Raw genomic sequence first — 18,452 nt, 5'->3', positions numbered from 1 at the left:
ATTCAACTTGAAATAGCTCAGATTTTAACGGCAGCCCAAAAAGGTTTGTTAAGGTTTTCTACGCACTCGCTGAGCTCTCAGTCTCCCAGTCTGCTATTGCACTCACTCCTGCTAACCCATTAACTAAGGAAAATTGACTGAAGTTTAAGTTATACAATCGGAAAATCATATAAGCATCCATGTAGCCAGCCTGTCCCACCTTAACGGAAAAAATCGGAATAGAGTTAAAATTATGTGGTTGTTCAGCCATTAATTCTAAAACCGTAATTAGAGGGAAGCTGTCATACTTACACAAGATAAAGGTAAGTAAAGTTACTGATCTCTATCTATACGTGTTACTGCAGCTGCAGAGCAGAAAGCATTAAAAATATAAGCGCTAGCGAAATTACTTAAAACACATATTACGAAATCTTACTCTTTGAAAGAAGCTGTTTAGATTATCTTACTAAAGCGATCTGTTTGCCTTAAAATTGGTAAGGTAATTTTGTAGCAGATATCAGACTTACAGTATAGTCGCTCTTGAACTCGTGCTCAGCAGAAGATAGTCTTGCTAGCTCGGTGCTGAGATTGAAGGCTGTTTGAATAGGGTCTGCTGATGATAAACAGATGAGTGAAGGCGATGTGAGTGCTCTGTATGCGTTGATACGAGACCTTGAATGTCGTAAGCAGTCGTCTTTCGTGGCAACCACACATTCATCGCAGCCACATCGGACATTGTGAGGCATAGGCAAGGAAGCACCTCTGTCTAGAAGGAGCTTGATTATCTCATAGTTGTCTCGATGAGCAGCTAAGATAAGAGGAGTGATATCTTTTGTGAAAGTTGCCATTTCATTGTCCACGGCCTCCCAGCTCTGTTAAGAAGAAAGTATTTGTAATCATTCATTTGAAATGCCAAATGTAATCAATTAGTACTGTGCACTTAGCATTGAGTCAATAAAAACAATTACTTAGCTACGAGGTTATAATATTATTAAAATATATCCATAAATATTTAAAGGTCGCTTTTCTTGTGTTTTTTACTAGGCAGAAAATTTTGCGTAATTTTTTAAGGGATTTTCGTGTCAGAAAAATTTAAAACCGCGTTTCACAATGCTTTAGCGCGATTATTTATACTGCAAATTAAATAATCCAAAAGGAATATTTCAAGACGTCAGATCTAATATTTGTTTTGTAATTTCAAAGACAACATTTAAATAAATACTTTTGAGTGAAGAATAATTTTATACGAATCCGTTTATTTTGATCAGCTTAGAAGCTCATCTGTTTTAAGTATTTCTCCTCCCCACAGACTGTATTTCTTCTAATGTAATTCAGTGGTTAAGCATAGGGAAGCACAATCGTTACTTTCTCTCTATATATTGTCTCTAACTCCGAGTAGAATAATCATCTTACATCGCCTGAAACTCTCGCTGCTAATACTTCTGTCACAGAATAACATTAACGAATTTTATCCAGGATTAAAGATAATTACCTACTTCACCCTATTTAATTATGTATTTCTTTCAGTTTCTTTAGACAGAATTTAGAGTATTAGGATGGGCATGCTAATTTTTAACGTTAATTTCTGTCACGAAAGAGTGGATAAGATTTCTCAGCTTTTATTCTCCGAAAATAACAGCATTTGTTAATAGCTCTGAGAAAATTACATTTGCTTTGGTTTAGTCGGCGACCACACATATTATAATTTGCATTTATTTGATTTGTAAAATGATTTAATTTCACCTCGTTTCAAATTCTCATCTGCGCAGACTTAGATTATTGTTTATTTCTTTCCAAAGCAACTTCGCATAGAAATTTCAGTAATAATTTAAACTTTGAAGTGAAAAATATCTTAGGCATTCAAATGAGACATTAATTTCACATAAGTATGCAAAATTAAAGAATAATTAATATAATGGAACTAAACTCAAACTTCAGAAATTAAACCTTCAGCAAAAGTGCATTTATGTGCAAGTTTAAGAGTATCAGAGAAAGAATACAACCGCAGCAACAGCATTTATGAGCAGAGAAACAAGTAAAAAAATGTATTTAAGTAAGATGCCTGTTAAATTCACCTTACTGAAGCTAGTTATATTATTTTTGAATGTTCAATTATTGTTAAAAAAATCTAAAAGACGACATTTAAATGAATCATAACAGCAAAAGATAATTATCTAACTGGAAGTCGGTGAATCCTAGTCCGATGATTTATATCTTTGATTACATACCCCCCAAATACAATTTCAGGATTATGAAGGCAATTTTTTAACACACGAGAGGTTCGTCGTTAAGAAGGACAAGACCAACCAAGGGCTGAAATCCTTTCTGAAGACCACTATTTGAATTTATTAATGTGCACTTATTAATTTACTAAACTACTATTCATAGCTGCCACTGGTATCAGAATATCAAGATATCTGTGTACTGCTCTTTAAAAAGTTTTTTACAAAGGCATCTATAGGCTCAGGCTGATAATACTCGAATGCACTGCTGTATTAAATAAACATAAATTTACTTCAAAATGCTCTTAATAAAAATGTGATGTTTATAAATCTTTTATAATTTTATCACTCTACAATTATATAAAAATGCAAATACGACTGTAATGGGAAACATATTTACTCTTTTTCTGAACTCTTAATCTTTGACTTAAGAACATGCACTGATGGAAATGAAATCCCAGCATCAAGAAGTTGTGCTAGATAAACGAAATTTGCGAAAAGGCGTTTTGTATATCTGAAAGATGGCATCTATTCAGACTTCGCGCTAGACAAATAATTGTGGCGACAGTAGTGTCACTATAAACATGCAAATCACGTTTGCTTTAAACATGGAATACAAACTTCGCATGCTTTATTTATCTTCCAGCCTGGGCATTTTGAGTCAAAAACTGAGTCATGAATACTTTAAGATCCCAGTATTGAGGTAGATTTGATTCAAGAATCCTTTAAGGAGAAGAAGACTAAGAAGAAGTAGACAGTATTAACAGCTTTACTTAGTATGAACGAGGCCGCATTGTAAGGTTGCTAGAAAGTGGATTTTCTTTTCGCGATATTGCACAAAGACTTGTCAAGAATGTATCCACTGTGTTGGAATACCGCTCACAGTAAGGTACTGTCTAAAGAAGACTAGGGTCTGGCAGCACATGTGCCACAACTCAATGTGAAGACTGCCGCATTCCCCGACGTCTGTAATGCATCGCACTGCATCTGAAGCAGATATTTGAGCTTTCTTTGGCACCAGAGTCACACAATGAACTGTAACAAATCGATTACATGTAGGCCATACCACTAACTCAAATCACTGCCATCTGCAACTTCGGTCGTGTCAAGCTAGAGCACATTAGAGGGCGGAGTGAAGATCTTCTGTGTTTTCATATGAAATTCCTTTCTGTCTTCGTGCCAATGATGACAGTCTGTTGATTAGAATAAGGCCAGGTGAGTTGGATCCAAGCTGTAGACACGTTGGACTTACACCAGATGGTTAAGTCTGGGGAGCAATTTCTTATGACAGCAGAAGCACCTCATCGTTATCCTACAGACCTTCACAGAAAATTTATATGTCAGACTGGTGATTGCACCGGTTCTGCTGCTACTTTTGAACAATATTTCAAGTGACATTTTCCAGTAGGATAATGCTCGTCCCTATATCGCTACGTCACCCAACGTGCTTTGCGAGTGTCGACCTGTTGCACTCACTTGCGAGATCGCCCGAATTTTCTTCCACTAAATACGTACTGGATATGAGTGAACGACATATCCAGGGTTATCCACAACCAGCACGGACCGTTGCTGGTTTGACTGACCAAGTGCAACATGCATGGACTTCATCCCACAAAATGACATACGGCACCTCTACGTAACAGCCCAGTGCATTCGCGTTTGCATGCTTGCAGTCAACAGCCTGGTGACTACGGAAGTTATTAATGTATCACCATTTCCCATTTGAAATGGCTTCTCTTGCGCACACTTTATCCTGAAATTATACATTAATCTGTGATAATTAACTTGTTTATCATACATTAACATGTGACTCTGAAGCATTAATCAAATAAACATGTTACCTAGACAAATGATGCGTCTACATTTCAGTCCTTTTAAACTGATTTCTTCTTGGTTCTGCTTGGATTTTATTTTCTATCAGTACTTTGCTTCTTGCTCAGTGCTTTGCCATACTTTACCTCTTGCTATCATCTGTAAATTTACTTACATTGTTATTGTGAGAATGTACTTTAAGTTAGTAAACATGTTTTTATGTGCAGTGCAGAATTACCGTTTGTCTAGTATCTCTGAACTTCGATGAGGTTCCAGCAAGCAGACACTTTACCTGCTGGACAATGTGCTGAAAATTTATCTGCTAGTCAAATGCCTGATGATGCTGTGTATTCCAGGAAGTTTAATTAGCAATTTAATCATCGTCGGGGAAAGACATTATGCATACTGCTCATCATTTCAAAGCTAATCATACTTCTTTGTTTGTCATTACCTCTCCCATTAGATTATCTCTTCAGTATTAATTTACTATAATTATCTGCAACACGGGAATTACTAAATGTTTTGCCAAATTTCATTGTATTTCTTCTGGCATATTTTTGGACTGATCTAGATGAAAAGTAAAACTTATATTCCATTAAAAAATATAACGTTTGGATTATAACGTCTCGTATTCTTAGGTAGCATAAACTAACTAGACGTTAAAAAACTATGTAGGGAATTATCCCTAAGTATGGCAAAGCTCAGAGAAGGCTGTAAAGAACCCTTTCTTAAATTAAATTAATGTTTGCAGATAGCACCGACTCTTGCTTACAAAATCCAAATTTTTTGCCTCAATTCAAAAGCTAACGAGGAACTTAAAATGAAATGGAGTTAAGATTAGCTTAATGGCTTCACATGTTTAAGGTGTAGGCTCGCTCTGATTCGTAAGAGTCGGCGTAAACAAGCTGAATGGCGAGAAGCTCTCAAAGCCACAGAAATCTAATCGCTAGTAAATCAAAGATAACAATGTGATCTTCAGGCAGGCAGAAAAGGCTCTAAATTCACCTTCCAAAACCTTCCTTTAAATACGAACTTCTTTCTACCTCATTTGAATACACGCACGCTAACTCATTTACCTTCTAGCAAGAAAGCGGGAGTTGAAAGCAAGATCGATAGGAAAGGTTGCTTCAAAATGAAATTAACTGTTAAGTAAATTAAATAAATCCCCACGGGCTAATTCAAAAGGAAATCATTTCTACAATAACGAAAAGTTTTAATGACTGAGACAATAAGATTTTAGTGTAAAAAATGACAAATATTAATTCATATATATATAGAAAATTTAGGCAACAAACAGGGAACCAACATTCCTTTTTATTCCATTTTCAGATACTATTCATAACAAAAAACTTGAACAGGGACTTGTTTTATTTGAACTTATAATGTATTTTATGCAAAAGTTGTAAATTCCGACATTATATAAAATTATTAAATGTATATTTATCGAGATAAAATAACTATTTCTGTATAAAATCGGACTTTGAACAGAAAAGAGTATTTTCTAAACTAAATTATTGAATTAGTTCAACGTCTTTAGTTCATTTCTTCAGAGAAAAGCAAAATCAGGATGAATGTAGTGAACTACAAAAACCTGTGATTTGCGTGGATAGTTACACAAAATAATTGGTTAACTTGAGATAAGCTGTAATTGTTTAAGATTAAAGCTTATCTCAAGTTGAATTTAACTTTGATTCATACGAATGGACTGATTTAACTATAATCCTTTCACTGAACAGCATTTTTAAAGTCCTGGGTGCGGCAAGATTTCTCGGCGCCTCTGCTTCCTAACATTACCTGAGTATGGGAACTTCATTCATATGCAAACTTACTGTGACACATGAATCATTAAACAACGCACTATAGTTTTGCACGCTTGGTTAGTTGACATCATAATAACCAAATTTCCTTTTTGTTGATGATAAGGGGAGAGATAACAGCAAATGATTTGTCCAGAGTCTTATGTGGTGTGCTTCTATGAATGTTACTTACGTAAGGTCTTCCTGATACGTAGATCTTTTCTTCGTGCTGCAAAAGTACCTCCACAGCTTCAACGTACTCTTCACTAATTGCGTGCAAAAGAGCATCCCCTGGTTCAATCCCATTCGCGAGAAGGAGTTCAATGAGCTCCATGTTCTCATTCTCGATGGCCACCACCAGTGCAGTTCTACCAATGGCATCTCGGCAGTTGATACTGAATCGGTTGTTGTTCTTGTGCTTTTCCAGTAAGCTGAAATCGATAAGAATGTTTATAACAAACGGATAATAAGGATATTTATACTAAACAGGTATAATAACAAGTTATATATATATATCTACATACATACATTATATATATGCGTACATATACTATCTATAACTTACATTAAATATATCAGTTACATCATACAAATGTTAAAAATAATAATTTTAGTTATAAAATGGTAAAGTGGATAGAGCAGCATATGTTATATACTTCTTAATTAATATTCATCATTACGAAATGATAAATGTTGCCCTTTTTCATTCTTTATCTTAGTAGCTTTTAATGTTAAATTAATAAACAAAATGAGCTTGGAGCGAGGCGTAATAGTTAAGTAGATCATGTCCTTGTCCATACTCGTAATAATACAGACTTTCGAATTCCCAGATTGATATACTCTCAATTACACCAAAGAGCATACGCAGGAAATGCTTAATGACTTACATTTCTTATCCTATAAGATGATTGAGAAGAAGTCGGAAAAATCCTAATCAACCAATCTCAGTTTGCTGAAGAGGCGCCATTTTTAAGTCGGACGCCATCTGTATTGCAATAAATGAACTTGAAGCTAGGTATCGTAGGAAATTAGAGTGTGCTCCTCTTGTGGTCGTGCTCGGAATCTGAGCAAACTCTTTATCAACCTGTTATCCGCTTCTTCACAAAAGCACATGAAAGAAATACATTAACCCATTGCTACATAAATTTATTATAAATTTGCTTTGTAAGAAAATTGAAGATAAACGGACCTCTCTCCTATGAATAAATAAATAAATAAATGAATAAATGAATATGATCAAGTTTAAAAGAGAGTCGTTAAGTGCAAAGGCAGTGTATATTAAAGTGTGATAAGAAGAGAAATACTGAAATCAGATAATGAGGTAGAAATTCATTAAAAAGGGACATAGAAATCTTTGACCAAATTTAGAACTAGGATACAAAAGACTGTATTCAAAAGGCTGCTACAATTTTTGGCATTAAAACTAAATATAACTTCCCAGAACATTTTGTCATTTGTTTCTAGTATACTAATGTTTACTAATACTATTGTTATTAATTAGTATACTAAATATACTAATGTTTAAACACTTCGTTATTTTCTCATATTCTTCATATTATCATACCTTACGTAATAACATAATCCGAACCTGTGAAGCAAACAACAATTGTTTGTATTTCAAATTGTTTATGAGAAAAATTTCTTACCGCATATGATGAGAATCGAGTCATCGTCATTTTATTATTTCATTATCATTTTTCTCTTTTTCACAGAGTGTTTACAAATATTATTTTTCTTATGTAATTAATAAGAAAGTGAAAGACGTTACAATAAGTGGCTTGATTACTGATAATACGATTGTTGCTATTGTATTATCTATAATTGCAGCGGGATTAGTTTATCAAAGGCATAGTTGTTAAGTACACAACGACATCACTCTAAGGGTTAAGTACGCATTTTCTCACAATCTTTTCTCACCGAATGGATTTTTGTACTATCGCAGGTGGATGTGGTTCCGAGTAAGTCCTTTCTGTTTGTTGATTGAATCGTCCTCATTTAAGGTAAATAATTTTTTTCCTCTTGATATAATTTTCCTGAAATACAGGAAGAGAACAAGATATCTTACATCTTGTAGATCAGCAATGCAGCTCTTAAACTCCGGTCTGTCAATTTTAGGGAATTTGATGGTTAATGACCAGGACTCCGAGTGCGATTTTTCAAACAAAAACACGATTTAGTTTTAATTTCATTATGAAAAATATAATTAAAATATTATAGCAAAAGGTAATCTTTCATCATAATAAACTGCCAGCATTTTGTGCTCATACAAAATAACTTTAAAAAAATTCCTGTAATCATTATCTGTTGTTACAACTTCGGTTCCGCAATTAGTGTCCCTGTCGCTAGTAATGGTGAGGGCAGTGCATATACGTTAACAAGAACCTCTCAGTTAAAAGTTAACCATGTAAAACTACAAGACCAACAACCATAAAAAAAAATCGATGTTCTTTAAAAGCGATATTCTAAGAGCTTATGATCAAACGAAGTGCTTGAAGATTTGAGTAAACATTCGAAAATAAAGTTTGCCTATTGAACTTCCGACTTAAGTTTCATGGGAAAAAAAAATGGGTATTAACATTAACAATTTCTTTTCAATGCAGAAATTATACGGCTGTCACAAAAGACCTATATAGCACTTTTAAACTAAAAGATGAAACCAGACTGTTCTTAATGAAATGAAAATCAATGCGGATACAGATGGTAGTGTGCAAATATTGTATGCTACAGTGAATTAAAATTGAGTGGCCGCACATATGTTAATTATGACAGTCTTTAAGATGCCAACATTCTGAAAGATTTGAGGAGGTTCCTTTTAATGCTAATACGAATTATTTGTAATTTTTGTAGTTTGATTCTTGATGAAATTCTTGTTTCTATGGCTGGTAGAAGACGAACTGCAGATAGTGAGCGCTTTGGGGGCGTATTTGAAGCAGGACAATTAATCAAGATGTCACTCTCTTCATTGGCACTGATTATTCGGTAATTTTGCGACTGCGCAAGCAATTTCAATTAAGTCAAACACACTTGTGGCCAAGCGACCAAGGGTTAACTTCTCTTCTGAAGAAGTATATAACTATAATAGCCAAGCGGAATCCCTAATTGTTACATCCATGACTGCAGAGTCATTTAGTAAGGTAGACAGGTAAAAGCTTATGGGGCACCAAAGAAGTCACTACAGAACCGAAAGGGTGTTGTCCCTGTACATTAACCCGTAGAGTTTGACACTTAAGTCGCATAAGTTTCAGGGCGGGATGGATGTTGGATGAAATTCAACCGCGGGCATGTGGCTGCTCCAAAGTGGGAGAAGGGGAATAAAATTTATGAAATAAAGATTGGAATTGACTGTCCTTTCTCCTACGAAACACTGGAGTTATGCATTGGAGTAGTTACATTTAGAAGTAAGAGGATATTAACATATAATTAAATAAAAAAATTCTGAAAGCTTTCAGATTTTATATTACGTCCAAAGGGACATGTTTTTAACGTTTTGTGGGTTGCTTTTATTTATTAAATATCATATTCTTCTCACTTATACCATAAAATTCTGTTCAACAGCAATATCGCAAAATAATTTTAAAATGAGCATATCTTTAGAATTTCCGATGCACAGTCTCGCGCACTGGAGATAATTCCCCCCCCCCAGTACGATGTTGCCATTGCTCGCTTTGAAATCGTGAAATCGTTGAATTTGTTAATAAAAAAGTCGTTAAAGTTTTACAAAATATGAAATAGATAATAAAACAAATTCCAAATTTGGGCTTTCAGGTGCCCATATTCGGGTGGAGACGTACGTTATTCAAAATTTGATGGCTCTAGGTACCGTCATTTTATCACAATGTGAGAAACATACATATATTTATGCAGATTCTTCATTATTTAATTCCTTTAAATATAATACAGGGCTGTAATATTTGGTGGCAACAATTTGGAAAGTGAACCGACATTTAAAGTTTTCAATGCGAAATGCTAAAACGAAATTAATAGCCCTTCTGGGCTAAAGCCCTTTGAGTTAAGAATTAGGCAAAGCTACAAAACACAAACTATTGAGTATACTCATTACAATATTGGATTACGTAAATACAATAGAGTTGATACTTTGGACATAGTTGCACTGGATGTTTTACATTTTAATGTAAGTAGATAAGCATATGGGGTTTGATTTCACTAATATGCTCTTGTTACGAATGTCTAGTTCCTGTTACGTGAGGATATTTGTACTGTGTGTGTGTGATTATGGCAAAGCCTCGAGGGCTATCTGCCTAAGGGGAGGGATGCCTTCGTGGAGGACTTTCTAAGAGGAACTGGCTCGTATCCACGTTACACATGGGGAAAACCACGAAAACGCCCATGCAGCCAGCCCGTTCGCAGGATTCGAACTTCGGACTGAACTATCAAAGTTCAGCGACTTTACCGCTCGGCCGCTAGTGGGCCGGATATTTGTTACAAACCAATACCGTACTGAGACTCAGATCTTTCACTCCAAAGTTACTAAATAAGATTGATGGGATCAGTTCTGTACGTTTAGTGCTTTGAAGGATAGATTTATGGAGATTGTTGGTGTTGCTTGGAATGAATTATTGGTGTGTAGCCTGGTCCTTACTCTTTGAAGTTAAATGGACTTATGGTAGTTTCTTGGATGTACAAGTCACTTGTAAGAGGGCAGAAGAATAGGCAATAGTTCACCTCTCATTTAACTCTGCAGACGCAGTTGTCGCTGTTAGAGAGGATCCTATTCAGAAAATAATCTGGATATGGGCCAAAATATATTTTAATACTGTGAGCCGAAGGGAATATATTATGCCCAAATAATAAGATTTTGTGTTCCACGAACCACCCAATTCAGAGCGACGAGATTAAAGTGGTGTCGTCAACATCTCAGTTGAACTGTCTAAGACTGGCGCATCGAGTCCAAATTTGCCTTGGAATCAAATGATAAACATGTAATGGTTAGGTGAGAACGAAGCATACGAAATCAGGCCCAGAACATCATCGAACATTACGCATTTAGAGGTAACAACATCATGGTGTCGGTTGGAATTTCGTGGGATATCGCACCCAGCTGCACATCTTCTGTGACGGCGGCGCGGTATCGGAATGAAGTCTGACGCACCATTCTGTGACTCGCTGCAGCGGTTGGACCTATTTTCACCTTATAGATCATAATGCCCATGCCCACTGAGCCAACATCATTAGAGAGTACCTGAAGAGTGAAGGCATTCTTCGCATGAAATGTTCACCATATATTAATCTTAATGTAAATTTTAAATCTTTCAAATGCCCTCAAACTATACACATTTACCTCCTCCCACAGCTGTCTATACACATTTACCTCCCACAGCTGTCTATACACATTTACCTCCTCCAGCCAGTCTCAGACAGTTCGAATCTGTCCTAAGGGAAGTATGGCCATTGCTAGCATCAGTGATGGTTGTGTGAAGGTCCGGAGTGGTACCATATTTTGTTAATATAAGTTTTAGTTGTTTGCTTTTAGATTTAAACATCAATTTGTTAATCATCCAAATGTGATGGCATCATATAATTTGAGAAATTTAAATACCGTTTTCATGTTTGTGCTTTATGTTTGTTTTCTTTCAGACATAAACGCATTTGGTACCTTCAGAGGCAACTTGGTGTTAATCAAAGCTTTACTTTTCCATTTTTCTTGATTTTACCGTTGAGTGCTTAACTTTTGGAAGCTGGTGTAAACTACAGAAATTAGATATTAAACCAGATTTTACGAATACATGTTTTAAAACACTGAAACACTAGTGTAAAAAAATAATAGTAAAATCCTTTGGATAGAAAACAGCACATAATACATTTTACTTTTATGAAACTTACTATAACTTCTTATACTTCTAGCAAGAACAATTTTTGCATAGTTTGTAAACCGAACTTCAAACTGTAAAAATTTGCATAGTGAAAAAAATATGCTTTTTGTGTATATGGAAAATATTTGTCTCGTAATGTGTGTGTGTGTGATTATGGCAAAGCCTCGAGGGCTATCTTCCTAAGGGAAGGGATGCCTTCGCGGAGGACTTTCTAAGGGAAACTGGCTCGTATACACGTTACACATGGGGAAAACCACGAAAACGCCCATGCAGCCAGCCCGTTCGCGGGATTGTCTCGTAATGAAAATAATGGTCAGCAGTGCACCAAAACGCGTATTTTGACTCCTAAAGTATAAGAACCCCTGCTCTAGGTGATGTATAATTGAAATTGTTTTTGTATAATTGAATTGGAAATCGTATTGAGAATATCAGAATATCGAGATTTTCTTTTGGAGTGTGGCAATTCAGACAAAGTACGCAGAACAAGAAAGTTCTAATGCTGCTTTAAAGTTAGAAATAATCCTCAACAAATGAAGAACTCAGACTAGCTCTTAAACCAAGAATAATGTAAAATACGTTGCAATAATTATTTATATCTCCAAAAATGCAAGGATGTTTCATTTACATAACTTTCAAGGCTTGCAAAACTTCTTCAACAAACTCAATTATAGGAATAATGCTGCACGCTTAAAGAAATACTTTAGAAGTTAAGATTAAACTTGGATTTTAGAATTTAATTTAAAGTTTTACGTCATTTTATAATTTAAATATTAAATGTATTAATACCATACATTTCTTTAAAGGCGAGCAAGTAGTTTTAAATTATTCCAGCTTGCTCTTTCAGAGACATTAGGAATTTAGGAAGCTAGCAGTAATGGAAAATAACTGCGCAAATCCTCGTAGTTGAACACTGGATCTCCGAAAAATCCATTCGTATGTTAACTGTTACATTATAAGAGCACACAAAAGGAATTTCCTAATTTCTTATTACTTCCCAACTAACCCTAGACTAAAGATAAGGAAAAACTTTTAGCAGACCAATTCATATTGATGACAACTTATAGTCCACCCTTTTTTAGGTTTATAAGGTATTTCTCCAGCCTGCTTAACATGCCTTCGTAGTGTAGTGGTCAGTACGCTCGACGCGTAGTCGAGAGGTCCGTGGTTCGAGTCCGGGCGAGGCTATTGCTCATTATTTTTCATCAATCTTGCTTCAAAAATACCTAATGTCTCTACAGTGCCGCCCGAACTAAAAGGTGGTGAATGATGATTCTTCACCACCAGGATTTGGCTATTGGGTAAACTAATCCCCAGTCTCCCTTTAAAAGGAGGAGCATATAAGGTATTTCCCACTCCTTCTTAGCATGCCTTTGTAGTGTAGCGGTCAGCAAGCTCGACGCGTAATCGAGAGGTCCGTGGTTCGAGACCCGGCGAGGGCATTGCTAATTTTTCTCATCAATCCTGCTTCAAAAATACCTAATGTCTCTACAGGTTGCTGTTCAAATATCAAGATATTGATGACATTAGGAACAGAAAAAGTTAAACAAATTCTCCGTGGCCCCGTTCGTAGTTGTACTTGGAAACATTTTAGTGCCGGACCAATGTGCTAACCGTAAAAATCTATCAGAACAAGAGGTCAGTGTTTTTAATTCTTTACAGTTTTATCTTATTTAAAAGTATTTACTGAAATAGTAAAAAAAGGATTCCTTTAACAGCTGGCTCGAAATATTCATTTGGAAAAGAATTCAAGTAGTTGATTAACATTAATATCTATAATTAAGACACAATAACACGCCGAACAAATACTAATTCAGAAGTCAAACAACAAAAATCATTTGGAAAAGAATTCAAGTAGTTGATTAACATTAATGTCTATAATTAAGACACAATAACACGCCGAACAAATACTAATTCAGAAGTCAAACAACAAAAATCAGCGTTATATTTTCAAAATTTTCATAGGACTAGTTTCGATGGTTTTGCCGAACCAGCATCCTCAGCTGCAAAACCTCAAACGAACAAGATAGGAAATAATGATTAGATAAGATAAGAAAGGCCTGGACAAGAATAAGAAAGTGGCGCCATCTGTTGATGAAACCAGAACTAAAACATAATTTCTTTAAAGGCCGAAGGCAAAGATGGATTGGAATTAGGATCGTTAAATAGAGCAGGAAGATTTTTTTTAGTGGCATTTCACATTCAAAAAAATCTTTCTGTTCTAGTTAACGATCCTAATTCCAATCTATCTTTGCCTTCGGCCTTTAAAGAAATTATGTTTTAGTTCTGGTTTCACCAACAGATGGCGCCACTTGCTTATTCTTGTCCAGGCTTTCTTATCTTATCTAATCATTATTTCCTATCTTGTTCATTTGCGGTTTTGCAGCTGAGGATGGTGGTTCGGTAAAACCATCGAAACTAGTCCTGTGAAAATTTTGAAAATATAACGCTGATTTTTGTTGTTTGACTTCTGAATTAGTATTAATATCTATGTCAAACAACATTAGTATCTATGTCAAACAACATTAATATCTATGTCAACATTTCTTTCAGTAGTAATAAATACTCTGTGAGGAATTAATGTTATCTTCCACAGGTAAGTTTAGTTCAAAACTATTGTTCTGCATTTCAACAGATTTTACAATACATATTTTGATAACTTTTCTAAAAGAATCATAGATAGAATTTAAAAAAGAACTCGAATAAAGGAAAATCTTTTATTATTTTTTATATTACATATTTTAATTTCTTTATTTAGCAAAAATATTCATTTATTGTCCCCAGCATACCAATCAAATGCTGGGGACAATAAAGAATCTTTTTCAAGTTTGGTATAAAATTAGGCATAACAGCAACATGAGCTCCCTGGTCTTAAGGCCTCGAAATTGACAGTTATATTCAAAATCTACACAACAATAATTTTGCTGTTTTGCCTATTTTTATATTTTACATTAGCGTGTTTCTCTTCCAGTTTGATATTAATGTTAGTTGGAGATATCAAAGTAAAAGCACATGCTTGTTTTCAATTGGAAAAATCAAAACCTCTCAAGTGCAACTGTTTTTAACGAGTGTTATTAATGTATTTTATATTCAATACATAGTTATGCTTAGATTTGACTTTTCATTTCCTTCGCTTTATTTTCCGCTCTGCCTTTGCATGGCACATGCAAAAATTTTACAGGGGTTTAATATTCGTTAGTTTGTAAATATAACGACACAGAAAAATTTACCCATTTTGATCTCAAATAAAAGTACGTAATGGGACAGAATTAAAATTAAATTTGGTCCAGCTCTATATTTAGTATGTTTCTTTTCCTAAATATATCGTTCAATAAAACTGTGCGAGTCGAAAGTGTCATGCTTCTCGACTAACAAAATCATCAACACTTCTGATTTACTTCATTTTTCATTAAATAATAATAATAATAATAAAAGATTTCAAAACGAAATTCTGTAAATATGACTTTTTTTTTCACGCAAAAGTAAGAATACACCAGCACTAAATGTATGCATGATAAAAATTGTAAAATATCTGTGCTTTTGCAAATCTTTACAACTGGCAAATTCGAAATACTGGATGTAAATAAATCTATTCAGTTATACGGAAATAACAGAAGAGTTTGGTAAGAGCAGCGAAAGTGGGACCTCTCCCTGGACTTTGTTGGGCTCACATAGGAAGAGGGGCATGTAAAATTTTCTGTTATTATTCTATACATTACCATTTTCCGCAAAGGAATGAAAGAGGAAGAAGGTTAGCTAAGGTTAACTTCGTTAATGTGATTGAAGCCATTTTTAACTCTAGGTCGTAACACCCGCTCGCGTTTTCAAATTCCGCTTCTGCATAATTTACTTATTTACATCATATACACATATTTCTGTCATGAACGAAGTAAAAACTGCCTTTTCAAGAATTTTAGAGCCATTTTTTCCTTTTACAGTTTCACCTGTTACCTCTTGCCCGTTTCCTTCAGCTGTTAGGATAAAGTCGCTAGGCTTTAACCTTTCGAAAACACTTTTTGGTCAACATTTGTTTCAATGTAAGAAATTTTTAAAAAATGTCGTTGCTCTTTGGCTGATATCAGATTAAATTAATTTTCTTTAATAAAATTTACTTCGATACTACAAAACAATTAGCAATCAATGCAACTTTTCCATAATTGCATTTATTTATGCTTATATTACAAGCGTACTAGCGCATATGTCTTAGAACAGATCTAGAATCGATAATCGGAGAAATATTTCAAGCGGAACAGTATAATTATTATTTTTACCGTATATTAAAATGTATACTTATAAATGAACCGTATTTTTAACCGGTGTTGTTTGAATGCTGATGGATAGCTTCCTTGCTAATTTATACATTGGTAAATAAAGTAACTCCTAATGAACTGAATTCCCACCACAAAAGAACACACATAAAAGAATTCTCCAGTTGGATAAATTTCAACACATTTCCTTCAAATATTTTGTGACTTTTTCACCTCTACTTTATTACTACTCTACCACTATTTCTGCAACTACCTACATGTAATAATTATAAATTTAAAATCTTCGTGACAAGTTCTATCAGGCTTGTATTAATTAATTTCACATGCTTGTATTAATTTTACGGCATACCAACCTTAACAGTAGCTTCGTTTACAATATGATTCGAGGAAGTTTCCTCACCCCTACACTGGACAATTGCCATAATTTCGTCTTAAGAGCATTACTTTCGAATTCTCTTCTTAGAAAACCCATTGAAGCCCTAGGATTTGGATTTAGTAGAGTTGAGTAGTAAAGACATGCACTGATGTTTGGGTCTCGGCGACGTTTTTATTTAGATTAAGGCTGTGCTTAAATGCAGTCGAAACCCACCGCACTCCGGCTCCAGTATTTTTCCATTTTTAAAATCGTAATTCTAACCGGAAAATTCCCAGGTTTCCGAATGAGATAATATTAGCAGAAAATTTCGTTATTCATATGAAAAAAAAATCAATTTTTGAAGTTTGTAAACCTAATATTGATATCCTTATGATAATGATGCCTTTCAATAGATAAATATGCCTAAAATCTTCAACCGTTTTGAGAAGAAAAACATCGTACTAAAATGCAGCCCATAATCTTGAACAGATTTGATAAGAAAAACATCATACCGAAATTTAAGGAAATGGGATACATTCATTTCTCTAAAAGGCCTTAAACGAATTAGAAGTAAAGGACCAATTTTTCTGGCCACTGTTCAGAATGGTAGGATTTACATTTTGGCAAAGCAAATGATAGCTAGCTGCCTAAGGGAAGGGATGCCTTTGTAGAGGAAAATATTGATTCGTACTCACATAACACATCAGGAAAACCACGGAATTTCTCATGCAACCGGCCTGCTTGGCAGCATATGAAATTACGTCGAATTATCAGTGTTCAGCTGTCTTTACTGTTCAACCGTTGGTGGGCTTGTTCAAAATAGCATTTTATTTTTATTTTTATCTTCGGTATCTTGTTTTTTAAAAACACGATTATTTACTTACCTTCCAATTCTTTATTTTTTTTATTTATTTATTTAAATTTTAATGATACATCAATGTTAATTTAATACATTAATTATCTATGCATCATTAATTTAACTCAATTTTTAAATATTTTATTTATGTATTTAGAATTTTAAAATTTTAATTAGTCACTATTTACTATGCCATATATTATTAATTTATTGATTTTTCTTCCCCGTTCCTAATCGGGCTCAAAAATTTTACATCCTAGAAATTATCCTCTAGATTAAGAAAGACTTTTATTATTAACTTCTTACTATTGCTTCTTGATCGCGATGAACCGAACAATTCTCAGACAGCGCGCTGATGCTGCCATCTATGGAGCAGAACATAAACTAATAGTTTATACTCTAGTTTGGAGTAGGATAAGTATTGCCAGTGAAATAACTCTATTTTGATTGTTGAAATAACTCTATTTTGATTGTTTTATTTATTTTAAGAGAAAGTGAGATCGTACAGTGATGGAAATAAAGGAATTATTTTTGGATGATTTTTTTTTAATGTTTAATGCAATAATGGGCTTTCGTAGAGAACTCATATTTAAAAAATAAAATGTTAGAAATGTTAAAATGCATAGCTTCTATTTCATAAAATTTCCAAGATATTTGAAATAAGGATATAATTCAACAATCATAACTTCCTTTTTATACACTGAATTTAGCATAATTGCATTTCATACTTAGATAATAAAATTCAATAGCATTACGCTAAGCTTAATTTTTAAAATTAGAAGTGTCGGGACCCTTATGGAAGGTAATCAAGAACGATGAACAAAAATAATAATAAATAATAACAATAAAAAAATAGCAACTAAAATTAAATAAAATATAAAGGCAAAACTATTAATAAATTTATTTGCATTATTAATAAATCGCAAAATAATGAACTGAAATATCTTAAAAGTTAAGCGAGGTAATAAAACAAATGAAAAGTATATGCACTAATTTTTAATTAAAGTATAATAAAAGTTAAGTAACCTAATAAAGCAATTTCAACATCGAAAGGTGAGTAAATTCAATTTGCCCCTCGAACTTCTTGGCTAAAGCTTATACTGAGTGGAATTTTTTTTTTTTTTTTTTTTTAATTCTTTATGTCTAACAACTTGATTTATTTGAAAGCAAAAAACTAATGAATACAACTTAAAGGAAAGCATTAAAAATTATTATTATTAATATGTATGTATATAATATAAATTGGAATATATAAAAAATATAACAATTATATGTTGGCTTTAAATTGGAATGATTTGGAAATTATTAATTTGAAATTATGACAGTTATTTGTGCA

At 33.9% G+C, this 18,452-nt stretch overlaps 1 protein-coding gene across 1 annotated transcript in view; it reads right to left on the bottom strand.

Moving 5' to 3' along the window:
* The window catches only part of LOC118188311 (transient receptor potential-gamma protein-like), an 82,762-nt gene that overhangs the window by 41,374 nt on the left and 22,936 nt on the right, over nucleotides 1–18,452 (bottom strand). The window contains exons 3-4 of the mRNA XM_035358724.2: nucleotides 6,003–6,240; nucleotides 507–851 (exon numbers count right to left, since the gene is read on the bottom strand). Of these exons, the coding sequence (XP_035214615.1) occupies nucleotides 507–851; nucleotides 6,003–6,240 (583 nt within the window). The remainder of the gene's footprint in view (nucleotides 1–506; nucleotides 852–6,002; nucleotides 6,241–18,452) is intronic.

The sequence above is a fragment of the Stegodyphus dumicola genome, chromosome X2, assembly GCF_044657685.1.
Source record: "Stegodyphus dumicola isolate Sdum_Otavi_A_Nest chromosome X2, ASM4465768v1".
NCBI lineage: Eukaryota > Metazoa > Arthropoda > Arachnida > Araneae > Eresidae > Stegodyphus > Stegodyphus dumicola.
This window is presented reverse-complemented; position numbering and strand designations above follow the sequence as displayed.